At 43.0% G+C, this 25,906-nt stretch overlaps 1 protein-coding gene across 1 annotated transcript in view; it reads left to right on the forward strand.

Moving 5' to 3' along the window:
- Nucleotides 1–25,906, forward strand: part of Nol10 (nucleolar protein 10) — an 86,558-nt gene that overhangs the window by 53,129 nt on the left and 7,523 nt on the right. Inside the window, exons 14-19 of the mRNA XM_060366196.1 lie at nucleotides 4,768–4,894; nucleotides 6,433–6,512; nucleotides 6,696–6,794; nucleotides 8,197–8,286; nucleotides 17,248–17,421; nucleotides 17,974–18,221. Of these exons, the coding sequence (XP_060222179.1) occupies nucleotides 4,768–4,894; nucleotides 6,433–6,512; nucleotides 6,696–6,794; nucleotides 8,197–8,286; nucleotides 17,248–17,421; nucleotides 17,974–18,221 (818 nt within the window). The remainder of the gene's footprint in view (nucleotides 1–4,767; nucleotides 4,895–6,432; nucleotides 6,513–6,695; nucleotides 6,795–8,196; nucleotides 8,287–17,247; nucleotides 17,422–17,973; nucleotides 18,222–25,906) is intronic.

The following is a 25,906-nucleotide window of genomic DNA, read 5'->3' on the forward strand; positions in this document are numbered from 1 at the left end:
TTTATATTTTTAAAAACCCTACTTTTTCTTTTTTATAACTGACCTGACTCCTTAGGACTCGAGCTTGACTGGATTGACATTAATGAGGCTCTTTCTTGCCCTAGATCAGTGATATGAGTATATGTGATTCTGTGTAGACACTCTTAATGGTTTTAATAATGGGCCTCTAACCCAGATTCCACCAGAGATTTCATAGAACCTGTGGAATGTTTACTCTATCATTATTTTTTAAGATGCCAAAAATTCTGTGCTATAAAGCCTGGGTCTGGTTGTTTCTGATCAAGACGAATGCTTCTCAGTGAGACCAGCAGCTTGCTGTTTGGTTTAAACCCCACAGGGGTCAGCCCTTACCCCTTAGAGTGGTCACTAGTGCTGGAGTGGTCACTGAGGTGGAAGCACAACAATGCCTGCTTGGCCTCTGACATTCAAAGGACTAACTAGGAATGGTGGTGTTTTATTGCTCTAATCCCAGAACTTATATTTCTATCTGGTTTTAGAATGTCCTGAAAATAGTTAAAATAACTTAATAGTTACCTCATGTGGCTGCCAAGTGATAAGATTAGTCCACCTCGGCATTGCTGGTAGTCAGCAAATATAGTTATTTTTTATTTTTTTTATTGCATTTACTTATTTATTTGTGTAGTGTGTATGTGTATGGCTCCTTGGATGTACAGGTCAGAGGACAACTTTTTCCACCATGTAGGTCCTAAGGGTTGAACTCAGGCTGCCAGGTTAGGGTAGGCAGCAGGCACCTTTTCCCATCACACCATCTTATCCTCAAGATCTGAAATGTGTTGAGTGCAGCTCCTAGCTCAGGGAACATGACATGGTTGACGGAAAGGTAACAGCCCGTCAGTTGTTACATAAGTTTTCCTCCAGTTGTCAAAACAAAAACGTAAGTAAATTAGTGTGTCTTTAAGATTAACTGACATATAACATTATGCCTTGGAAGACAGCAAGGGACTCTGATGCGATAATATGCAGTCGTCATAAACACAGCAGGTTCGTGACCACAGTTTTTGCAGCTTACTGGTAGGTCTGTGAGCAAAGCTCTGGCGTGGAGAAGCACACAGGTAATGCCTTTAGTAAGTCCCACTTGCTACAGTGGCTGTGAGATCTCTCTGGAAAGGAAGGAGGAAATGTGCTCAGTAAAGCCACCACTAGGCTTAATTTTGGTTTTGGTGGAAATATTTCCTCCTATAAAATTTAATGGCCATGAATCTGATTGTAGAGATTCTTTACTATAAGTATGTCTGTCTCCTAAGAGACAAATTAAAACAGTTTCATGGAAATCCAAGTCACGAATCAGAAGAATAGTCACAAGACAGTCTAAAAGACACCTGAGGTCCTGTAAGGTGGCTCAGCAGGTAAAGGCACATGCCTGCCACTAAGCCTCATGACCTGAGTTTGATCCCTGGGACACACATGATGAAGAAGAGAGCCATTTCCTGCTGGTTGCCCTCTAATCTCTGTATGACAACCTGCCCCTTCCACACATACATGCTAATAAACACATGTAATAATAATTCTTTTAAAGAAGACTATAGAAAACTATAGATTTACATCTGGTCTGACATTTTGGTATTTCTACCACCATCCCTACAGGAAGTTAGAGCATGAAATCCATTCTTTTCTTGGTCCTTCAAGAACTCTATCTGGCCTCATCTGTAGTTCTTTCTCCTGCAGTCAATGAGCTACAGATTGAAAATACTTGCAAAAATAGGATCTACATACTGAATACAGACGTGGTGTATGATAAAATGTTTCCTGGGGAGATGCAACACACATGTCCACTTACCCACAACAGACCAAGGTACAAATACCATCAAAGTCCAACTTGGTGAACCATGAGTTTTATTAGGGTTACCTACAGGAACAGAAACAACTCAAGACAGTTGCATCCCCAAAGCCCAACTCAGCACAGTGACAGTTCACAAAGCTGGGAACCAAGAGCATACTACCCAGGTTGCAGGTAGCTTAACAGGTTGAAGGATGACTGTCCCAGGGCTAAACCTCTTCCCAGGTAGCTGGTCTGGTCTCAGTCTTTGCAGCTTGTGTGAGGATCTTCTTTGCAGCTCAGCTTGTCTGAGAGGGACTCTCTGCTTCTATTGCTTACTCTGGCAGGGAAGGCTTAGTGAATCTGGTTAGTTTCAGGGATTTCTTGAAACTCTTTTGAGTTGTAGAGCTTCCCTGAAAGATGGAATGTTTACGCCTCAGAGGAAACTTACAACACTTGGTTTTTTGATTTGGGAGCTTTGGGGGATCACTTTGTCCTAAGCAACTTGGTATAATAGTTATTTACATGGCACTTATTAGCTTTTAAGAAAATTTTTTTAAACGTGTATATTTACAATGATGAGGATTAAACCTAGGCCACATATCTGCTCAGCCAGTCTTGTACTGTGATTTAAAACATATAGTTTACAAGCAGAAGCTGGGCTGTCTCTTCAGCACCTGCACCTTTTGCTGTAGGCATGAGTGTTAGGGACTGGTCTCCTGGTGATACCAGGGTACAACCTTGTGTTGTTTTGCTGTCCCATGCATGACAGTCCCTTGCACTGGAGTCAAAACAGCTCTGGTGTTCACCCAAAAGTGATCTTACAGGTGATAGTGAGAAATAGTTTTCCAAAGACATTTTAAATTGTAACATCCATGGGTATAAAATCTATACATGCTTCCTGCAGCTTAGAAGACTGTCCTAAGTGCAGTCTAGATGCAGCAGTAACAAAACTGAGGAGGGCCTCCCATCTTGGTATCTGGGGCCTTGTGTTGTAGAAAAGTAACCGTGGAGTGCTTCTCTTGTGTCTGAAAAAAGAAAGGATTGCTGGGGAAAGCTTTGCTCCTCCAGGTTTCCAGGTCTCTGTGCTCGCAAGTGCAGAAGTTCTCGGCTGCTCTTCCAGGGAATCCTGAGCTTTCTAACTTGTCACATTGTTTATGTCAGCTGAAGTCCCTGCAGATGCATTTCCTTTTGGGACTTGGTTCATTGCTTTGGTTTCATGTGGCACAGTCAAATGTGTGTGTGCGTGTGTGTGTGTGTGTGTGTGTGTGTGTGTGTGTACTTAGGTTCACACCGTCTATGTCTTTTTTCTGGGAGTAGAATTCAAACTTCAGAGGGATCATGGCCAAAGAGTGCTTTATATATTGTAATGTTGAGTATAAGTGTCTGTTGATTTCAAGTTGCTACCCCAACACCCCACAATTACCTAAAACCACAGCAGTTTAAGAGGATCCTTATGAATTTTTTAAAATGCCTTGCATTTCTTGAAAGTTTGTCTGTGTTTGGAGTCAAACCATTTCATTTATCATTTGAAGTAGTAGGATAAATTGTGGTGCTAGGAAACTGATGGGTAAGGTTCCTCTATGCTCATGTTCGTAGCCCCACGGCCTCTTCAGTAGTGGTTTGGCTCCCCCCCCCTTCCCCTTTAATTGAAGAAGGTGTTAACAGGGGCTATTTTCCTTTGCTATGCATCTTCCTCCTACTTTCTCAAAAAAGGTTCGACTGTTCCCCCTCCCCTGTGTAATTACCACTGAAGTAAACAGGCAAGCTATCATTGGGAGTCCCATTATGCTGACCTCGGGTTCTCTTGTCTGTAGTATCCTCAGGGAATGAGCAAATTTCCCTTGAAATAAGCACTGACTGACCTCAATGGGTGTGGCGTGGTGCAGGGAAAGATACTGTTAACAAAAAGGCTACCTGGCAATCACAGTATTGTGGGGAAGAGTGGGGTTTGTTGTGGTAACTTGCTGTAAGCTCTGTGCACTGGTCTAGCATTTTAGTGGGCTGCCTAATGGGCCAGGACTTAGGTCTGAAGGAGTCTGTAGGGGAAAAATGTTAAATTTTCATTGAAAATTGAAAAATGTATGGTGTATTAATTATATATAACATTCTTTGTACATTCTATACTGTTTATTTATTAAAGACTAGCTAGACCCATACAGTTTTTAGTAAGAATATTTAAAATCTCTTAAGCTCTCAATTGTTTTTGAGCGTATAATACATTGCTATTAAGTATAATCTAGAATTTAGTTTTATATGTGTTTGGGGGTGCTGAATACACATGTGTGTGCATATGTGTAAAAACCAGAGGTCAACCTCAAATACAGATTCTTAAGTTCCACCCATATTTTGTTTTGTTTGGAGATACACTTGTGCTTGGCTTAGGGCTCAGAGATGAGGCTCGGCTGTCCAGACAGTGATCGCTGGGGTCTGCCTCTCTCCATTTCCTGAGTGTTGGACTTACAAGCATGTGCTACCACGCCTGGCTTTTTTAACATGGGTTCTGAGGATCAAACTCAGATCCTTATGCTTGTGTGGGCTAAGCACTTTATCGGTAATTAAGTGGGCCACATAAAATAGGATGAAATTATCAAGTAATTTGTGAGAAATCTTTAAAGGGGGTAATTTTCTTACTTTTGCCTGTTGGGGTTGACAAGCTTCTTAAAAATCTGGATATTAAATATATGTTGTAGAATTGCAGCACTGTTTTGAATGAGGGACATGACAGCCAAATGGACAGAAGTTATTATAAGAATCTGAATGTCTTGTCTGCATTTTGATAGTTCTAATGTAACTGTGCAATTCTTGGCATATTTCTCCTTTCAAGTCCAAATTCTTCTGCTTTGTTTATTCCTTTTCCATTATATTCCCTGCCATGTTTACACATATTGTAGTTATCTTTCTTCTGGTTGAAACAAATACTTGGCAACTGTGATTAAAGAACTCTGATGGGAAGGTGAAGTGTGGTTGGCCTTTTACTATCTCCCCAGGTTCTGGGTCCTGCTCCCAGGTGGTGTTCCTTCCTGGACAACTTGACGGAAGAGTTAGAGGAGAACCCAGAGAGCACAGTGTATGATGATTACAAATTTGTCACCAAGAAAGACCTTGAAAATTTAGGTAAGATATGATAAAATGTTTATGAAACTGTCATATTTTCACTTTTATGAGTTTTGAACATTAGAATCAACTGAGCCATTTGTACCTGATTTTCTAAATGTCCATTTTCTGCCAAAGCAGATATCAAAATGTTCTAATGGATCAAATTTATAATCTCTGCTCAGAGAAGCTTTGGTAAGTTCAACTGGCTAAAGCTCTCTGTGCCTTAGCTGGGAGAGACAAGAGACTCCCTTTTAGCACGCTGACAGCCTGTCCCCAGGCTTTGGTGTTTCTCAGGGCTGTGTGAGCAGAGGGTGGGTTTGAGAGAAATGTAAGTGTAAGAACTCTGAAATTTCTCAGGCTGTAAGCAGATGGTTCTTGGATCTTGCATAAAGGACCTAATACAAAACTTAGGATTCAAACCTTCCAATAGAAGAAGACCCTTAATGCAGGCTAAACATTCCAACCTGAAATCTGAAGTGCCCCAAAGTTCAGAACTCTGAGCACTGACTTGACACTCAGATGTTTCAGGGTTTCGAGCCTGAATGTTTAAATTAAAGATACACAGCTTTCCATCACTGTAGCAAACACCTGACTTAATCAAAGAGCTTTATTTTGGATCAAGGTGCTTAGATTTTGTAGTCTGGGTGTGGGCACACTCATGGCCTTTAGACCTGGAGTAAGGCCCATCACTAAAGAGCAAGATCCCCAATTCCCTAAAGACCTTCCACATTACATCATTAACAATACTCTGAGGAGATTTCAGATGCAAAGTCCATGCAGACACATAAGTTGTGTGCTTTTACATTGCATTACAGTTACAGCTCCACTGCAAAAGTCCATCCTGGTAATTGCATTAACCTATTGAAGTCTATTTTCTGGTTAATTCTTATAGTTACAATAAAAAAGCACCGTAAGTTTAATTTTGCCACTTTTTGTTGTTCCAAAATGCATACTACTTTAAACTGCTATGCTTTTTCCCCCCAGTCTAATTTTCAGGTCTAAATATGGAAGTCAGTCCAGACATATATATCCCTCAGAACAATAGTGAAATACCCTGGTGGCCAATAGTGTCACTCACTTGAAAGACTGAGACAGGAAGATTACAAGTTCAAAGCCTGCCTGGAATGCTTAATAAGACTTTATCTCAGAATAAGAAATAAAAGGCTGGCAAGAGGTGTACCTCTCTGAATATTCAAGATTAACAGTCCTCAACTATTTTATTCTGAAGAAACCTGTGTCATAATTAAAGTGTTGTTTACGAAAAACTTTAAAGCCTGGAGAGACAGCTTTATAGGTAAGAGCACTGGCTGCTCTCCAGGTTCAATCCCCAGCACATGTGCCTGCTCACAACCTTCTGTACTCCAGTCACAGGGGATCAACGCCCTCTTCTGGCCTCCATGGCATGGCCACAGCATGCATGCGGTACACATACACATACAAGCAAAACACTATACACATAAAGCAAAAATGAAGGTTAAAAAAGAAAGAAAGAAAGAAAACCTTAAATCTTAATGACGACTTCTTGAAATCTACCCTCTTCTGATTAACTTTGGCAGGGCTCACGCATCTCATTGGATCGCCTTTCCTCCGCGCGTATATGCATGGGTTTTTCATGGATATCAGACTATACCACAAGGTAAGTACAAGCAACAGCTGTTTCAGGTGATGGAGAACATCCATAGCTGCCTCTGCTTTGCTTTTGCCTTCATCAAGCACACTTCTGCATTGTGAGGGGTCTGCTTTTTTTATACAGTAATCATGGTATATACATGCTACCAAATACTAACTCTCATTAATTTCATTGTTTTGTTTTGAAAAGGTGAAATTGATGGTAAATCCATTTGCTTATGAAGAATATAGGAAAGATAAAATTCGACAGAAGATAGAAGAAACACGTGCACAGAGAGTCCAATTAAAGGTAACGATTCTACTCAGCATTGAGTTTACCAGAGGAAAATAGTTAATCTTCATTTTGAGTGTTATTCTGAAGAAGTCTGCCATTGGGTCCATAGTTCTCCATCTTTTAGTTTACATCTTTTGCTTTCTTGGTATGTTTTGTCATGACGGTGGGTGTTCAGGTGTTTGGGGAATACATACTTGATTTTAATCAAATGACCAATACATACTGGGCTATGATCTACAGCTACTGCTGTGGGCTTCAGAGATAACATCTAATGACAGTTTCCAGAGGTTTTCCGTTTGATAGATGTTAGAGATCTACTTGTCTCCTTCTCATCCTAATGTGGTTGGTTCTCAGGTTCTCTGCATCCCAGGATGCTTAGTAGACAGAGACAGGAAACAAACAAACAACACCAGTTGTATTAATGGAGAGATTTTAGTGTCCACCCAAAAGACAGAAACACTGAGGTGGGGAAAAGAGGGATGGTAACTTAGATCCACGCAGCAAGAAAGGTGTGGGCTGAGGAGAACCCAGACTGCTAAGGGGCTGCAGGCTGTGCTCTTGGGATTTGAGGATGGTCCTGGGTGTGTTGAAAACTATAGACTGGTGTCCACCACTGCTTCCAGAGCCACCCGCTGTTCCTACGGTAAAAAACTGCTGTTGGGTAATTCCAGCCATACCATGAGTAGACAGGGAAGAGCTTCCTGTCTGCCTGCTCCTGCCTTCCTGGCTCTTTGGCATCCTATCCATTAAGTCAAATCACTGAGTGATAAAATATTTATAACTGAATATATGTAATATACACACCCTCAGTAACAACCAACAACAACAAAAAACTAGTGACTTTCCTGAGATTACCTCAATACTTGTTCCATTTTCCACAGTTTATTGAAAATTTACAATAGCAGAGATTGTGAGTGTGCGTGTGTTTTAGCAGGAGGGGGTGTGCGTGTGCCTGCCATGGTTATGTTTTACTTAGTACATTAATGGACCATGATATGAAAGAAGACAGTGGGTAGCCTGTCGCTTATCCCAGAGTCCTTAAGCTCCCATCCAGAATTCTCTGGGAATTTGTCCGTTAGGGAGCAGGAAGCACTGTAGTGAGCTTTCAGCCACATTTCAGAGGTGCCCACAACTGTAGCAGAAAGCAGGGCTGGTAGCTGTAATTCTAAGGGTTCCAGGCCCCTTCCCAGTGAGGTGGGAAGAGGCATGGAGAGAGCACATGCCAGTGACAGACCATGCCCACAATTCTGCGCCATTTGGCACACCTGCTGCTGTTCCTTGTGTCCTCTCCTCCCGTGGGTGATACACTAAGAAGCAGAATGAGCTGCCCTTGTGAACTTACATTACACACAGAGCTGCTAGCCTTTGGTGCAGAGTGTGTTCATCTCAATGCATCTCATTACCATCTGTTTACCAGAAACTGCCGAAAGTTAACAAGGAGCTGGCACTTAAATTAATTGAAGAGGAAGAGGAGAAACAAAAGTCTACACTGAAAAAGAAAGTTAAGGTAAGATGTCCTAAGGCAGAAAAGTATCAGTAAGTTGCTTTGCATTTCATTGGTAGTAATTTGTATCTTTTTGTTATTGGGCTTCCCCACCCCTTGCTTTTGAGATAAAATGTGTTCAATATAGGAACTTTGGAAAATAGGAAAAAAAAAAAAAGTCAAGTTGAAAGCCACACTCCTATAATCTTTTATAGGGGGAAAGCATTAGTATTAGACCTATTTCCTCCCTGTGTTAATCCTCTTGAAGTTACACACTATACTAGGGAGATCACCGGGTATATGCCGAACTGTCCTGGTTCTAGAAGATAACAGTGGTAGTTTCCCAGGTTGTTAAATTCTATGTATTTAAATGGCTACATATTCTATGTTATAATTTACTTAAGCCTTTTGTTGCTTAAATAGTTGTGGGTTTTTTTTTCCTGTACCAGCTGGGTTTATTCTGGTCTTATTTTTTACTTTTATCTGCATTTATTTTATGCCGACCTTATTTCTGTGCTCAGGAACAGTTACCTTCTTTAGGTTAGGACCGTCTGCATGTGGCAGGGAAACTGGCATCTGGGTTAACCCACTGTGAGCTTTCAATGCTCAGAAGTGCATCTCTACTAGCCCTCTGTGTGGTCAGTGACCTGAGAATATGAACGCTTTGTTAGCATTATTCTCTGAACCCAGCACTCTTTTTGTACCACTGACTTGTGTCCAACCCCACTGTGGCCCAATCACCCCTCATTACTCCACCATTCTGCTGTGAAACAGCATGCATTGCTTTCTTAAAGTGACACCTTTCAGATACTTGATGGCTTTTCCTGGCCTGGGTGTTCTGACAATGTGAACCTCCTGAATTGCTTGATTTTGTACATTTTTTCTGGGTCAAGAGTTTTTTAATTCTAGAAGTAACTGCCTTTTCTGAGTTGACAGTAGACAGGGAATAGCCATAAAATAATAAAAGTTAGCACAGTTTTAGTATTGTCCTGAGGTGGGGAGATGTGCCTAGTTTTCCCAGATTTGTGAGGACTCTGGGGTCCTCCCCAGCCCTGTGCCCTCATCTGCAGAGGCAGGCAGCAGAGAGCCAGTGTGGTATGCATACTGCCCCGAGCCCCTGCCCACCTTGAGAGCATTCAGGACTGGGGTGAGGACCTGGCCTTGTGGCCTGGGGCTGAGCTTTGGGGATTCCCAGGAGGCCCTGTGTCTGGCAGCTTGTTCTTTGTCCTCTCTGCTCTCCGACCAGGTGGGTGAATGCAAGGTACAGCTGCGTGAGTCCCACTGTGCTCTTTGGCTTCTCTCCTTTCCTCAGAACACAGGCTCTTATTTGAGGCTGGCTTGAGCTGCCTCTGAGGTTAGATGCCCCCCTCAGCCTCCCTTTTAGCTGTAACATGTAAGCACAGGTAGGGACTACCTTAGCACTGTGATTTCTGTGGGAGCTTAGACTTCATTTCGGTGCCTTCTCTTCCTTAGCCTCTCCCAGCAGCCTCTCATCCAGGCCTATTAGATTCTTCAAGTAAATTATTTAAATTTTCAGAAGCCTTTTTAGAGTAAAACACATAGATGGTTTTATGTTTCCGTTTCTACTGCATGAATAATAAACCAACACTGAACAATGACTTGAACTTACTCGTTTAAATTTACATTTTTGTACTGTAGTTGTGTACTTTCCTGATGTCCGCCAGAGTGTGTGCCCAGTGTGTATACCCAGGGTGCAAATATGTGGCTCTGCTGGCGTTCTCCCAGAGTACTCACGCTGGTCTTGTTAGCTGACCCTGAGGATGGTTGGCCTATGACTTTTTCAGCTTCACAATGTTAGTTTACAGGCCACGTGGAAGTGATCATTGTACTTTCTTGGCCTCAAGCTCCTAGAGGAAGTGAGTGGAGCAAATTTAGACTATAGATGTACATCTTTCTTTGTGATCAGAGTCCTCGGCACAACAGTGTCATAGAATACTTGGACTAAATTCAGTTTTGCAGTTTTGAGCAGCATGGGGTATGGCAGAGCAATCTAACAAGACTGATGATGAAGATGCAGAAGTTGATCATCCCCTTTGGGAGACTGTGTGTCGGGGCAGGGTCGTTATGTCTGTGTCCACACACTGACTGTTCAGGCAGTCCTCAGACACTATCCATATTGATGGTTGTGACTCTTGTCTCACTGGTGCCTGGGGCCCATAGATTATGATAAGCTAGGTGGCCAGTGAGCCCCTGGGTTCTGAATGTCTCTACCTCACCGGCGTTGAGGTTATAGGGACACACTACCATGCCCAGATTTTCATGTAGGTGCTGGGGGACACGCTTGACCAACTGAAGCATCTCCTCCACACTTGGGTTGGAAGTCTCTTGTTGAGGTTGGGTGGAGGCAGTGTAATACAGAATGGTAGAAATGACCTTGAAAGCTGGAAGCACACAAAGAAGTGTTCATCATCAGTGAAGAATTACCACTGCTCCTCCCCCAATGGTCTTATCAGAACTTCAGGAACTCTTTCCTGGTCCAGGAAAATGAAAGTAGGCAAACTGAAGCCTTTTTGCTATGCTGTTAATCAAAACAGTAGAAAATGCCCTCGCGTTTAACTTTTGTAAAAGCTGTCAAGAATAATTTGAAAAATGCTTGCTGTGTTCTTCCTACACTTTCAGTATGGACCTAGTGTTTTCTTTGTCCTGGTAAATTGTTTCTTTACAAAATTTTGTCCCTGGCACTGTTAATATCATTAACTGTCTCTAAGAGCATATTTGTTTCTGCAGTGCTGGAATTAAACCAAGGGTCTCATGTATGCCAGGCAAGCCCTGCGCCACTGAGCCCCATTCTAGCCATTTTGAGAGTCCTTTAATATGAAGGGTTTTGCTGGCGTTATTCCAAGTGAGATACTTACCTTCTGTTAGGAGTGCTTTCTGATTTATTTTGAGACATTCACCTCACACTGTTTTCTCAGTTTGCGTCTAAAGTCCTAGCCAGTAGCAATGTCCCTTTTCCCACTCCTAGCTCTTTCCCCTGTACCTTCTCTTCCTTTCCTCCCTCCCTCCCTCCTTGCTTCCCCCTGCTAGATTTTCTTCTTTTCCTCTCCGTTAATTATCAGCTTTGCGAAGTGGGTTTAACTTGGCATGCAAGTGCCGACAACAGCATGCCATGTAGAGTGTAAAGTGGTGACCATGGGGGCACATCACCAAGAGGAGTGAAAGAAGCACCATCATGGCTGCTGGTCATGAGCCTGGCTCCTGTTCACAGAAGAGTGGGAGTTTACACTTCATGCCGATACCACAGGAGGTCACTGAAATTTGAATTGTTAAGGGCCTGGTGGTGTCTAACTTAATCTGTGGGCTCCAGCTTCCCGGATGTTACTTCCAGACAACCTGTTCCCTGTGTTCCCTCAGCATTAACTCCTGCTAGCACCTGTTCTGTACTTCACAGCCAGGAATACATGCATTTACTTTAGAGTCTGGCATAAATGGATAATTATTGGGCATGAACTGTTTGTGCTGGACTCAGAGAAGAGAAGCTTCAAAAATGTTACATTCTTTTGTCAATTGCAGTGCCTTCTTCCTGGCTCTTTATAGCCACCTCACCCAGTCACCAAACTCTTCTAGGAAGCTCTATTAGTAAAATGGGCCCTGAATTGCTTTTTATTGACTTAGTCTAAATCAGGCCCTATTATGAGAGTACAGGCTTATTCTTGAAATACAGACATAATATATTCTCTCCCAAAAATCTGTTCTTAGACAGTTGTATAACTTGTCATCTAATGGTTTTATCTGCAAACCAGACTGCTCACAAGTTAAGGAAAAGACCCCTCCTTATCAGTACAGAATGCTTGAAAGAGTTGCAGACTACTGCAGACCATCAGTTCCACCTGTGAGCAGGGCTCGTAGAACCTCCAGAGCATCACTGTCGTGGCTGCTGCTGGAGCCTAATGGAGCCGACGGTGAGAGCTGTTCCCAGTTACTGCTCCCACCGATAATGTCATAGAGTAACAAGCTGTTCACCCTACACTTGATGCTGAGCCCACAACGGAAGTGCCGAACCATGTAGTGTACCATGTAGACCGTCAGTGAGCACTGTCTGGGTGCTGTCGGAAGGAAGAACTTGTGGCATCAATTCCAGTGGCCTCTCAGTTTATACAAATGGAGCTTGCCGCATGCACAAGCAGCTTTGAGATGCGTAGGCACCTGTGCCCCATTAGGCTTTTAAGGGTCCAGGTGGGTAGAGCCATTTTCCCCACAGCATCTTGTACATGCCAGCCCTTTTTACCCAGTCTCCCTCTGTCGCCATAGTCTGTGTTGTTCCTGGCTTCTGTGGAGGGGAGGCTGCACATGTGCTGAGCCTCGACAACCTCAGAAGAGGTGTCTCAGTCTCAGGGATCAAGAAATACCATTAAGACTATAGTAAAGTAACAATTCGTCACTCAGAACAGAATATGATTATGTGAGGACATACTGGGTAAAATCAAACAGTTTTAACAGAATTTTATCATTTAAAGTTTTTTATTGCCATTTTTGTGCTCTTTTTAATGACAGTGATATGAACATTTAAAACTAGATTGTTTCTGCAGGGCCCACAGGTGGGGTTGGACATCATGCCTCATCCTATCTCCCCTTCCTGCCTTGCTTGCACACATGCTTCCACCTCTTTAGCTGGTTATTTTGGTATAAAACTTTTTCCTGCTGTGGGCTGTGCTGCTGACTTTTCCTTCCCGCTGAAGCCAGATAGTTATTTTGGTTAAGTCAATATTGAGTGTTTACAGTGTTATAACTATGCAGATGCTTTTTGTAGCCGAGTCACCTCACATGGCTTTGATTTCCTCTAGAGTTAGGAATCCTTTCAAGTCTCTGTGTTGTTAATCACTGCTCAGCCAGCCCCTTGTTCTGTACAAGTCTGGACCTCATGGCAAGAGTCTGTGTATCAGGTGTATTTGTCTGTACACTGTTCATGAAGAACTCACTTCTGAGTCTCTCTGGACTGATGACCTTCAAATTCTGGGGTTTATTCTGTTTTATGTACATGTCCTCTAGACTGGGCAAAGAATTGGAAGAGCCCTGGTTTCTGAAGGAATATATTTTTCTACCTGAGTACATTCCAGTTACCAGATGAGCGCCTAGAGAGAGCTCACGAGGCCAAATACAAGAGGCAAGATCTCACAGCAATTTCACACTCCGTTGGTCTCTCCCCAGGCAGTAAAAAAGGGGTTACTCCTGAAATAGGGCAAGCAATGACCTGGCAAAGCTCTCGTGGTCCACTCAGCCTAGAAACCTAGCAATTGGGGGGAAGTGGGGAGAGGAGGAATTCTCTTGAGGAAAAATTACTATTATTTGTTCTTAGTTGGGGTCAGGGACTAGAGTGCTGCATGAAAAATTCCTCAGCAACTCAGTAAAGCTGCTGGAAGGTGAGGCTCTAGCCTCAGCAAACTGAGGATTGTCACCACAGCCTGGGAGAGCCCCTCCCCCTAGGGTGACAGCATTCATTTCCTCTCCTGTTCACAGTGCTGCCCACTCGGACTAGACCTCCTCTCCTCCCTCCTTCTTTGGCCAGAGGTGGGGCTAGAGAGTGAGGGCTCTAAGTAGCAGACAGTCTTTGTATGTTTCTATATTGGGACAAGATAATAATAAGTGTCTGCTCAGATCTACAAACGTGAGTCTTTGAGGCAGTGCTGAACACCACACGTACGTGTTTTCCAAACACTGAAGCTAGTGTTGAGCATGTGTTTGTGTGTGTTTACAAGGCAGATCACTAGCCAGACACTTGTAAACTTCTTCAAGAACACCACTATCTTATTCTTTTTTTCTTTTAAGACAGCTATGAAAATAAGCAATTAGACAAGAAAAAGTCCCTAGGGAAATACTTTTACAGCTGGGTCAAAGGAGTTTTTATTTTATAATCATTCATCTAAAGCACTCTTGTCTTTAGTTAAGATAGTTTTTTTAATTGTAAATTATGGGGGAAAATCTTTAAAATACCAACAGCATGTTCTATTTAACAGTCTCTTATTTTAAATATAATAATTTTGATAAATACATTTTAATATTAATATCTTTTAAAATATTTTTCTTTGTTTTTTTTGGGGGGGGGTTGTTTTGTTTTGTTTTGCCTGGTTGGTTGGTTGGTTCGCTGATTAGTTTTTTTGAGATAGGGCTTCTTTTTGTGTAGTCCTTTGTTTCAGGATATTTGATGTTTATATCCACAACATCCTGGCTTGATTTGTAGACCAGGCTGTCACTCACATCAATTTCCATACCTCTGCTTCCCTGAGTGCTGGGATTAAAGGCATGTGCCACCACATCTGGCTTCCTTCTTTGTTTTTTAACCTAAAAATAGGCACATATTTTTTGAGTTGAAATATTGGTTATTGCCAGCATCATGTTTCGCACATTCATAGGTGACTCCAAAATTTGCCTGGGAGTCCCTCCTGTGTCCTGAGACCCTGTGTGAGTCACTGTTCCCAAGACTGAATAGTGTCAGTCAGAATGTGGATGATGTGTGTGTCATACTTAGACTGAAGTGAACGTCGTTTCTTGCCCTTTGCTCTAGCCCACATCTTTTATCCTAAAAGATGACAGCTAGGAGTTGTTTCCAACCCTGTGTTTAATCCTTAGCACGCTCATCTCACCAGCTACTGCGTCTGTAGAAATGTGTTTCACAGTGATTGCTCCCTAGCTGGTGTCAGTCCCACTCCTTGATTTCCATCACCCTAATTCAGGCCCTGCCTCTCTTCATCATTGCCTAGGATGCCTCTGAATCTTCCAATGGCTCTAGTCTATTCCTTAGCCTTGTGCCACCCGCTGTGCGGCTGCTGCCTCTTAGAGCACAATTCCGTGCCTGCCGCAGTCCCCAAAGCACTCTAGCTTTATCATCGTGTCTTCCTTTCTCCTGCCCCTTTCTCTGAATAGAGTCTTTGGAAGAGCAGTCATAGCGTACTGAGAGTGTTTATAGTCTGGCATTGGTTGTTTGCTGGTTTGCTCTTGTCAGATGATTCACTACTTCTCAGTCAGTTGAAATGCTCTTTTCATATTTCTTTTTAATTAAAAAATGTTATACTGTGTTTATGTATGTGCTTGAGTATGTACGTATGTATGTGTGTGTATGTATATATGTCACACACACACACTTATTCACTATTTGCCTTCATGTAACCACAGAGGCCAGAAGATGTTGAATCCTCTGGAACTGCAGCTACAGATAGTTAGTTGTGAGCTGCCTAGTGTGAGTGCTGGGAACAGAACCTAGATCCTCTGCTAGAATAGCAAGTGCTCTTAACCACTAAGCCATCCAGTCCCTCTCTTCAAATTTCCAGTCTCTTCTTCCATGCCATGTCTTCAGGATACCATCTTGGATATTTCTATTGGATCCCCCCCCCCTTTTTTTTCCCTCTGAACGTGCTTCATACACCTGAACACTTTTCATACATCTGAACATCCTTCACACACCTGAATGTTCATCACACATCTGAACATGCTTCATATACCTAACCATGCTTCAGACATCTGAACATGCTTCACACACCTGAACATCCTTCATACATTCTGAACACCCTTTGTACATTCTGAACATGTTTTCACCCATGCTTTTTAGCAAACACATTGTGCCTCTGAAGTTGGGGTCCAAAACTATATCTTTTCTTTCCTTGCTTTATTTTAGAAATGATATTTACTCATGAAAGACTTTTGGACTTGGTCTCTCTTGGAATTTTACTTAAGGGATTATCAGTTTAGAGTTTCATGCAGGTAGTAATTGGGCCACACTCCTCCATGTCTTGTGATTCGCCGTGTTTTTATGTAGCTCTGCCATAGAGGTGTGTCATTCAGAATTTAGTTCAGAAATGGAGAATCAACCAGTGAAATAAAGTCTATTTGGTGAAGTGAGAGCCATCACAAACACACTAGCCTTCCCTCCTCAGTTCCAAGCTGTTACTCTGATTTATAATCAGTCATTCCTGGGTGGCTGGTTTCTACTGGCTTCCAGGCCCTGAGTGTGAGATGACCTTTATCTGTGTCAGTGAGCAGTTGTATTTATTATACATGTTAGAAAGCTTCCTATTTAAAAAGTGCAAATAAAAAGGAAATTTTATTTTATTGCTTTTTTTGAGACAGGAATTCTCTGTTTGTAGCTCTAGCTGTCCTGGAACTTGCTTTTTAGACCAAGCTAACCTCAACTCACAGAGATCTGCCTGCCTCTGCCAGTGCCTCCCAAATGCTGGGACTGAAAGCATGTGCCACTATGCCCAGCTAATAAAAAGGAATTTAATGTCAGTTCTGAGTTATGCAAATGAATCTAAGTAGCCAAAGCTTTCTTATGTAGAGATTGTACTGTGCCCTTTAGAATAATCCATGGTCCAAAAAAGCCAATGAGTTATCCTTATAATTTGTGTCCCAGCTTTCATAGTTGGGAATTTCATAGTTCCTTAGTTGGAGTCAGTAAACTGCTACAGCCAGCTATGCCACCATGCTAGCTGACAACTTAAACTTCTTACATTGTGAGTGTGATGTTGGAAAGCTTTCCTATTTTAGATCAGTATGGTAGCTATAGTTTAAAAGCCATATCTAGCCTAGCAGTGGTGACATGCATCTTTAATCCTAGCACTTGGGAGGTAGGAGCAAGCACATCTCTGTGAGTTCAAGGCCAGCCTGATCTGCATAGTGAGATCTAGGATAACCAGGGCTACACAGAGAGATTCTGACTCAAACAAAAGCCAAGAAAATTCTTTCTTATATAATAAGAAACATTAGCTCAACAGTTCATTCTTAGATCATTATGTGTAATGGCCAAGAATTATCAATCAGCTGTTAAGTATGTCAATAGAATTTGTTTTATTGGTGGAAAGTAAAATCTAGAATCACTTAGAAAGCTCTCGAAACCAGTTCTAAAGAAATTTTGGACATTTTATAATGTTAATAGTCTAAACCTTATGGAATAAGTCTTGTAAAACCATCTTCTAATGAGATTTTTTTTCTTATTTGGGTACTGACTTAAACTGGTCCCTTTTTCTCTCACAGAGCCTCCCTAACATCCTCACAGATGACCGATTTAAAGTCATGTTTGAGAACCCCGACTTCCAGGTGGATGAGGAGAGTGAGGAGTTCAGGCTTCTCAACCCGCTTGTCTCGAGGATTAGTGAGAAGAGGAAGAGGCAGCTGAGACTCCTGGAGCAGCAGGAGCTTCCCAAGAATGTAAGGCTCACCATTCGCTGTGCTCGGGTGGCCTCTTCTTGTTGCTGGACTGTTTTAAAGTCCTTTCTTCTGCACTGTACATGCACTGTGTCACATAAGGACACTCTGACTCAAGTCTCCATTGATCAGGCTTCCCCATACCTCCAACCTTTCTCACCCCTTCCTCTCCTATGAGTCCGCTTATTCCACTAGAAAGTTATATTTCTACTCTAATGTCATATGTGCATACATGATTCTCTGTGTGCACATAAGTGTATTCCATATAAAATCTAAGACTTCAAATGAGCGAAAACATGACATTTCACAAAGACAGATATGTTTACTGCTTCTTTAACATACAGTTTTCTGTGAATTACAAAGCCTTTGATTGTACATGAGAAGTAATTAGTTGCATACTAATTGCTTGACATTCAGCCTGGAGTATATCTTATTAATTAAAGGCAGTTCTTTTGCTGTGCTACGTAGCAGCTGTCACATACTCTGATGGGCTGATACCTCTAATGGACTGTGCTTGGCTGGGGGAAGAGCTCTTCTCGCTATTCTTAATTTCAGGAAGAGGAGGAAGAACCAGAAGGAAAACCCAGCGATGCAGAAAGTTCAGAGAGCTCAGATGATGAAAAAGACTGGGTTGAAGAAGTCAGGAAGCAACGCAGACTCCTGCAGCAAGAAGAAAGAGTGAAGCGGCAGGAGCAGCTGAAGGAGGACCAGCAGACAGTCCTGAAGCCCCAGTTCTATGAGATCAAAGCAGGAGAAGAGTTCAGAAGCTTCAAAGAGTCCGCCACCAAGCAGAGACTGATGAAGTGAGTAGCACTGTGGATTCCAGCCATGATCTCCCTCCTCACACATCACCCCAAAGATGGCAACAGTTCTCTCAGGGTGGTAGGTGCCAGAGGAGACTGTGGGGATGTAAAATAGGGAAGCCCCCCACCCCCAACCCAGCAGGAAACTCACTGGTAAAGCCGCTGGATCCTCACCACTTGTTAAACAATTTTTTGAAGTTTTTATATATTAACATGTTCTAGCCTCCAGAAAGTGTACTCTTGCCCCTAGTTTTCTATTGGGATGCCCGACCTCTAGGCACTTGCCTTGTTCCAGGTCAGACAGCAGTAGCAGAGGCAACACCTTTTTTGCCTTTTAACCAAAGTGATGTTTAGTTAATTTGTTTCTTTTGAGAAAGTTTTGTTATGAAGGCCAGGATGGCCTTAAACTTTGCATTCTCCATTCTCCACCTCACTTTGAGTCCTGGAATTATAAGCTAACAAAAAAAATTTTTTTAAAGATTTATTTATTTATTTTTATGTATATGACTGCTCTGTCTGAATGTACACCTGTATGCCAGAATTGCGCATAAGATCTTATTATAGATGGTTGTAAACCACCATGTGGTTGCTGGGAATTGAACTCAGGGCCTCTGAAAGAGCAGTCAGTGCTCTTAACTATTGAGCCATCTCTCCAGCCCCAGAATTTATTTTTAACAACCGGATGAAGGGCTGGGGGATTCCTCAATTGGAAAAGTGTTTGCTGTTCCAGTGTGAGGGGCTGAATTTGATTTCCCAGCACCCATGCAAAAGAGTTGGGTGCAATTGTTTGTGCCTGGGAACAGACTGATTCCTGCAGCTTGCCCAGTCAGTCTAGCCAAATCTGTAAACACTGAGTTCAGTAAGAGATCATACCTCAAAAAAGAAAAAAAAAAAAAAAAGAGAGAGAGAGAGAGAGAGAGAAGAAGCTAGGTATAGCAGCATACATCTTTAATCCCAGCAGTCAGGAGACAGAGGCAGGAGGACTACAAATTCAAAGCCAACCTGGGCTCATAGTAAGTTCCAGGTCAGCCAGGATTATATAGAGAGACCTCATCTCAAAAATAATTTATTTAAGCCAGGCGTGGTGCATGCCTGTAATCCCAGCACTCAGGAGGCAGAGGCAGATGGATCTCTGTGAGTTTAAGGCCAGCCTGGTCACCAAAAGAGAGTCCAGGACAGTCAAGGCTACACAGAGAAGCCCTGTTTCCAAAAACCCAAATAACAATAATAAAATTTAAAAAGTAAAGTGGAGAGTGGTTGAAGAAGAAACTCAGCTTCGGCCACCAGCCTGTGCACACATGTGCACACCTATATATGTGCACTTACACACATAGGCAAATACACCAAACGAATATAAGAATCCTGTCATGTTTACTCTATCGCAGTTACCTGATGATTAGAAAAGTATTCACAAATTTGCTAGAAATCGTAAGCCCTTTGCAACTGAATGGAAAGATGAAAAGTTCAGGTGATTAGTCAGCTGCAGAGAGACAGAAGGAGTGGTGGCTGCCAAGCAGAGCCGAGGCAAAAGAGGAATGTTTAGTGGGTGCAGAGTTTCAGCATGGGAAGACAGCTTGTCCTGGAGATACTGCTGCTTGTGATAGCTGTGCGGCAATGTGATAGGCCGAGTGCTCCCAGCTGTCCCCCTTCCATGGTTTAGATGGTTCTGTGTTATAAATATTGACCATAATGGAAAAACATCAACCCTTAGAAGAGTTGTATTGTTTTGAGCAATTTTCAGTTGTCAAGTATCAAATGGTGCATCTTCCATTCGATACTCTGTAAGCAGATCATTGAAATAATGTTGGGCGCTCTAAATGGTCTTTGAAGAGAAGAGCTGGGATGCCCTTGGGAGCAGCTATGAGGCCAAAGAGGACTCAGCCAGGGTAGTTAGGCAGAGGCAGTACCCCATCTCTTGAGCTTCTCCAGTACCCAGTTTTCCATTTAGGAAAAGATGGTTTGTAGAAAGTCCAGGAGGCCTGGCACAGTGGCTCACACCTGTAATCCCATCACTCAGGGAGACAGAGGCAGGCAGATCTCTGTGAGTTCAAGGCCAGCTTGGTCTACAGAGCAAGTCCAGGGCAACCAAGGCTACACAGAGAAACCCTGTCTTAAAAAATCAAAAACTAAAGAGAGAGAGCAGGAGGAAAAGGTGAGGTGGGGATGACATCTGTGTTGCTTCTGGGGTTCAGCCATGCCTTTCTCATCTCTGTACTTGAACAGCTTGTCTACATGTGCCTGGGACAGCATTTAGCATCTAGGAGCACATGTGTTGTGTTCTAATTAATAAAGGTGCATTGTAAAGAAGCTAGTGATACTACACACACATACACAGTCGCACATAGAGTTTTGTCTGGGGGCTGTTGTTTGTTTCGTTTTGGTTTTTTAGAGATAGAGTCTCACTCTACAGAAAGCCCAGGTTGGCTCAGGCTTAACTGTAGCTCAGGCTGGAATATGTTTTTAGCTACGTTGAGCAGAAGTGCAGTCCCATTGCCTTCTGTGCTTAGCCTTTTGAGAAGCTGCTAGATAGCTTTGTAGGGCGGGTACACAGCTGTGCAGCTTACTTTGTCTAGATGTTCCTCTTTGGCCGTGTGTTTGGACAGACACTGGGGAAGTGTCTGCAGAGTGCATTATTTGTTAGGCCTTCTGCTGGGTTTGTCTTGCTTCGTGTGCTCCCAGTGAGTGCTTGGACCAGAATAGGCACTGGATGGGCAGACGGACTGCCAGTTTCCTCTTCGTGGTCTGCTCAAGAAGACCTGATTTTCCTGGTAACCACTGATAGGAAACTGCAGTGGTTTGTTGTTTTTTGTTTTTGTTTTTTTCAGTGTCACTACTGGAATTTGGCCACATTTGGGGGTGGGACTGTGACTGAGCTCACTAACATTCTTCCTGTGGCCTGGAGCTAGACATTAATGTGAAAAACAAATAGGATAAAACTTTGTATTTAGGGGTTGAAGTGATGGCTCAGAAGTTAAGAACTCGTGTTGTTTTTGCAACAGACAGGGATCCAATTCCTAGAATTAACATGGTGGCTCACAACCATCTGAAACTCTAAATCTAGGGGATCTGCAACCCTCTTCTGACCTCTGCAGAACCAGGCCTGCACATGGTACACATACATATATGAAGGTGAAACACTGAGACTCACAAAATAATTGTTTTTTTTTTAATTCTTAAAGGTTTTTTTAATTTTTTATTTAATGGAGCTGGAGAATTGGCTCCATGCTTGAGAGTGCTTACTGTTCTTTCAGAGAACTTGAGTTCATTTCCAGCACTGACATCAGGAGGCTCAACAACCACATGTAACTCCAGCTTTGGGGAAACCTGACTTCCTCATCTGGCCTCTGTAGATGCTCCATACACAGTGTGTGTGTGTGCGTGCACACATACAGAGAGATTACACATACATTTTTAAATTTAAGAATAAACAGCAGGTCTAGCGAGATGCCTCTGTGCGTAAAGACACTTGCTTACAGCCTGAGTTTGATCCCAGGTCCCATGTGGTGGAATGAAAGAACTGGCTAGTATAAGTTGTATCACACATGCTCCCTCTGCACACTAAAAAAATATTGTAAACTATTTTTTAAACAAAAAATAAACAATAAGCTGGACTCGGTGGCACACATCTTTAATCCCAGCACTTAGGGAGACAGAGGCAGGCAGATCACTTGTGAGATCGAGGCCAGTCTGGTCTACAAATCAAGTCCAGGACAGCCAAGGCTACACAAAGAAACTCTTGTCGGGGGTGGGGGGAAGCACCTCAGCTCTTAGTAAAGCATTCTTAGTAAAACAGTCACTCTGAGAAGAGCTGGTAAAATTAAGAGTGCTTGCATGATCCTAAAAAGGCCATGGTACTTAAAGGACTAAGCCCCTGGAGTTGGCTAGCATTGGCGAAAGCAGCTCACTGAATGCTAGTCTGGACTGGATTGTTGTGGCAAATCCTGGTCTTGCAGATCTTAGCACTGCTTAATAGAGCATTGAGCCATTACCCTTCAGAGAGCTGAAGTGACTCCTTGTGTTAATTCTGCGAGTCGCCACAGGCAGTCCAGAAGAGACAGCATCAAAATGGAGTATTCACTTAGACTTGGCCACTTGAAAATTATTTTATAACAGAAAAAGTAAATGCAGTCAGTAGTCAGCACGTTTTAGATAAATACACCTGCCCATAACACAAATTTTCAGCTTTGCACGTTGCTAACTATATTTGTGAGTTATTCATCCACTAATCAGCTTTCCCGCCCAATGTCTATTCATCAACCATCTAAGGAGTGCCTGGTATGAATGAGCTAAGACCCTCCTAGACCCTAAGGACAGGAAGGAAGGACACATGTCTGTGTTGCTCCTATCCTAGCAGGTGTCCTCTGAGTCAGAGATGTGTGCAAAAGACAGAGAAGAAAGAAAGGGCTTGATTTAGGGAAAATCCAAGAAAGTCTTTGTGAGAGTCATGTCGGAACTGGTTTTTTGAAAGGTACTGAATACTCAGTGGAGTGGGGACTGGTCCTGCCAGGCCCTGGAGAGCCATGGAGATCTGTCCAGCCGAGATTAACATCACCACATCCATCCACGTCAGCCCCTCCATAAACAAACACTTTTTCTAACAACACTGAGTGTTTGTGGTGGAATTAAAGCCCAGAAGCAGAAGAGGCCCCTATTCATAAGCCTATAGCAAAATACCTCAGCTCTGGAACAGCGGTATGGGAGAGTTCTCCTAAGGAGCCACTCAAACTGTCAGAGAGTCTGAGAGGAGATGGAGCCAAACCTGAGAGGCAGGAGGAGCTGACAGATTCAGAGTCAGGATGCTACACAGAAGACCCTGGGGTGGGGGCCAGACGCCAACTACAGCACTGTTCCACCCCAAAACAGAATGGAACAGCCGAGGGTAGCATTGACGTGTCTAGCGAGTTCCCTGTGAAGTGAAGCAAATCTAACAGTCAGACCATGGAGCTGGGTTTTCCGGATATGAATTCTATGGAGCCTCTGTCTTCTTGGTGTTGTCCAGTGGGCAAATGGAGACATAAGTCTGGGCTCATGGCATGTGCTGGTTTGAGAGACACTAGCCCTTTTTGTGTGACATGAAAGTCTGTATTATGTTGAGAATAATGTGGTAAGAGTAGAACCCTCGGGAAAATGCATTTGTGATTCTGATAAAAGTCATACATCTGTTTAGAAAACATAATATGTGCAGAGTAATGCATTGACTTTTAGAGATGCCACCATCTAATTGTGTATAGGTCTATGATTGCAATTCATAGAGCAACAAGGGTGAGGTAGGAAGGGAACAGAGCAGATCTCAGGGAAAACCAGGAGCGAGGCCGTGGGGCAGAGATTAATAGGGTCATGCTGAGGATTGCTTTCTGGGACTCTCTCAAACCAAATGACTGACTGGACTGAACTGGTTAGTGCCCAGTCGATCTTAAGCATAAACAGTGAGGTTGATCCCAAAAGGTGTGGTGATGAAGATTCAGAGCGCATAGCTTGTTGGGGAAGATCTTTTAGGCTTGAAAGGGTGTTTGTTACAGGCAGAAGACTCAACCTCAGGAACTGGGTAGTAGAGAAGTGAGAAAAGGAAGTTGATTGACAGTGGGTTATTAAAGAAGCAGGTAGCAATGGGGCAGGGCCAAGGCAAGAAAATAGCCTCAGAGCAGGTGTGCGTCCTTAGAGCTGGGGGACCAGAGGATGGGAAGAACCACGTTTGCTGGCCTCAGCTGGGGTCTAGGCACATGGGCCACTTGGGGTGTGTGGGGCAACCAAGACATGCAGGACACAACACAGAGGAACAGAAGCTGCTGAGTGACTTCTCCACTGTGTAGGTGTTTGTTCTTTGAATTGGTGCTCTGGGGTGGGTTTGGGGAATTCATAGATTTTCTAAAGTGTTTCCAGCCTTTGAGGACCTCATCTGCAGTCCAATGTTTAGCAGATCTTAGTGAGTGTCTTAACAGGGTGATCGCGTTATCTGTCTGTAGCACATTGTCACCCTTTAGCCAGCTTCCCTTCACTGATAGTGAAAGAGAGCTGACCGCAAATGAAAACACTTAGAGCATCAACTTCTTTCTTTCTTCCTTTATTTTTTTTCTCAGCTTCTTAAGTGCTGAAATCCCAGGCACTCTTGACAAGGACCAGCTTCAGAGCTGTAATTTTAACATTAGTCCCATATTTTAAGAACTGTGTGATAGCGTGTGCCAGTCATATACATGAGCACAAACTGTAACTTCAAAGAGTGCACCTATCAGGAAGCACTGCAGTGCGCTCACAGCATCCTCCTTTATTCCCATGAGTAGTGCCTTCCTCCTTCAGCATGCACAGGTCATGTGTCATGTTGCTTAACTTATTCTCCTCACAGTGTGCTTTGGAAATTTTGCTTGTGAGTATCTTCAGCCCACTTGGTGGCTGCATAATAGCCCTTAGGATGGCTCTCTATGTAGCCTTTCTGCTTGGTGTGTCTGTAGGTTGGTTGTGCCTTTCCATTTCTCATGGGCATGAATGTACTCACGTATTTCTTCAGAGTGTTTTTCTTCAGAATATTCTCCGTGACCTGTGTTGGATCAAAAGCTGTGCATGACACAGATCCTGCCAGGCTGTCCTTAGCAGAGTGCATGCTCTCCCATGGCTGCAGCAGCTGCTGAGTGCTAAGTGTGCTGAAATGGGGCATCCTGGTTTTTGGCTGCTAGAATTGATCCCCCTCACTGGAGCCTTTGAAGCACCATTTGCAAACTAGCAATTTTGAGAGTGTTTTTAACCTTTATAGGAAAAGCAGAGATTTGTCAGTTGTTTTAAAATTTTTACTTATTTAGTCTGTAAGTACGTGTGCTTGTACAAGTTTATGTGCACAATGCTTGTGGGAGCTGAAGGGTGTTAGGTCCCCTGGAACTGGAGTTTCAGGCAGATGTGAGCTGCTGATGTGGGTGCTGGGAATTGAACTCTGCAAGAACAGAAAATACTCTTAGCCACTGAGCCCCTAAAATTAGTTGTTTCAGGGTACCTAAAATTAATTGTTTAAAATACTAAAGCACTGTGTATGTTTGGTTCCATTTACCATGGATTCTGTGTTGAGGAACATTGAGGCACATTGCCTTCTGCTCTTCGGCCTACCCTCCCCTGCAGAGGGATTAAAAAACCTGGTTGAGGAATGATTTTTAATTAAATGTTGCTAATTAAAAAAATTATAAAGTATGTGTGTGTTTTAAACCTCAAAGAAGTAAGTCGTTCTCCTTTCCCGGGGGAATTAATAAGTATCTCATTTGATTTCCCCCCCCTTGTAGTTTATGTCCGTTTTTCTTTTTTATATTAAGGTGTCCTTGCTAATCGTTTATGTTCTTCCCCTGATAGGCCCTTATGTCCTACCCTGGGAAGCTGGGTATTTCAGCTTCTAATCTTAATTCCTGTGTCTTCCTTTTGCAACCACCACCATAGTGTTTTTCTTACCTTGTCCTGCTTACATTTTCTTTCCTGAAATACATAACTAAACCAATTAGAAAGTGCCTGGGGAGGAGGATGTAAGGTGGGCCTGAAAGGAAGCCAGTCCATCCTCTTCCTGCGAGCTTCTCCTCATCCTGTCCCAGGCGCTGCTGCAGCTGTGTCTGTCCTTCACCTTCTCTCTGACCATCACACTCCAGAAGCAGACACTGACCTGCTGGGTGGCAGCCACACTCAGCAAGCCGATGTTCAAAGGGAGGGCGCCGCGCTTG

This window comes from Meriones unguiculatus, chromosome 1 (genome assembly GCF_030254825.1).
Source record: "Meriones unguiculatus strain TT.TT164.6M chromosome 1, Bangor_MerUng_6.1, whole genome shotgun sequence".
Classification (NCBI taxonomy): domain Eukaryota; kingdom Metazoa; phylum Chordata; class Mammalia; order Rodentia; family Muridae; genus Meriones; species Meriones unguiculatus.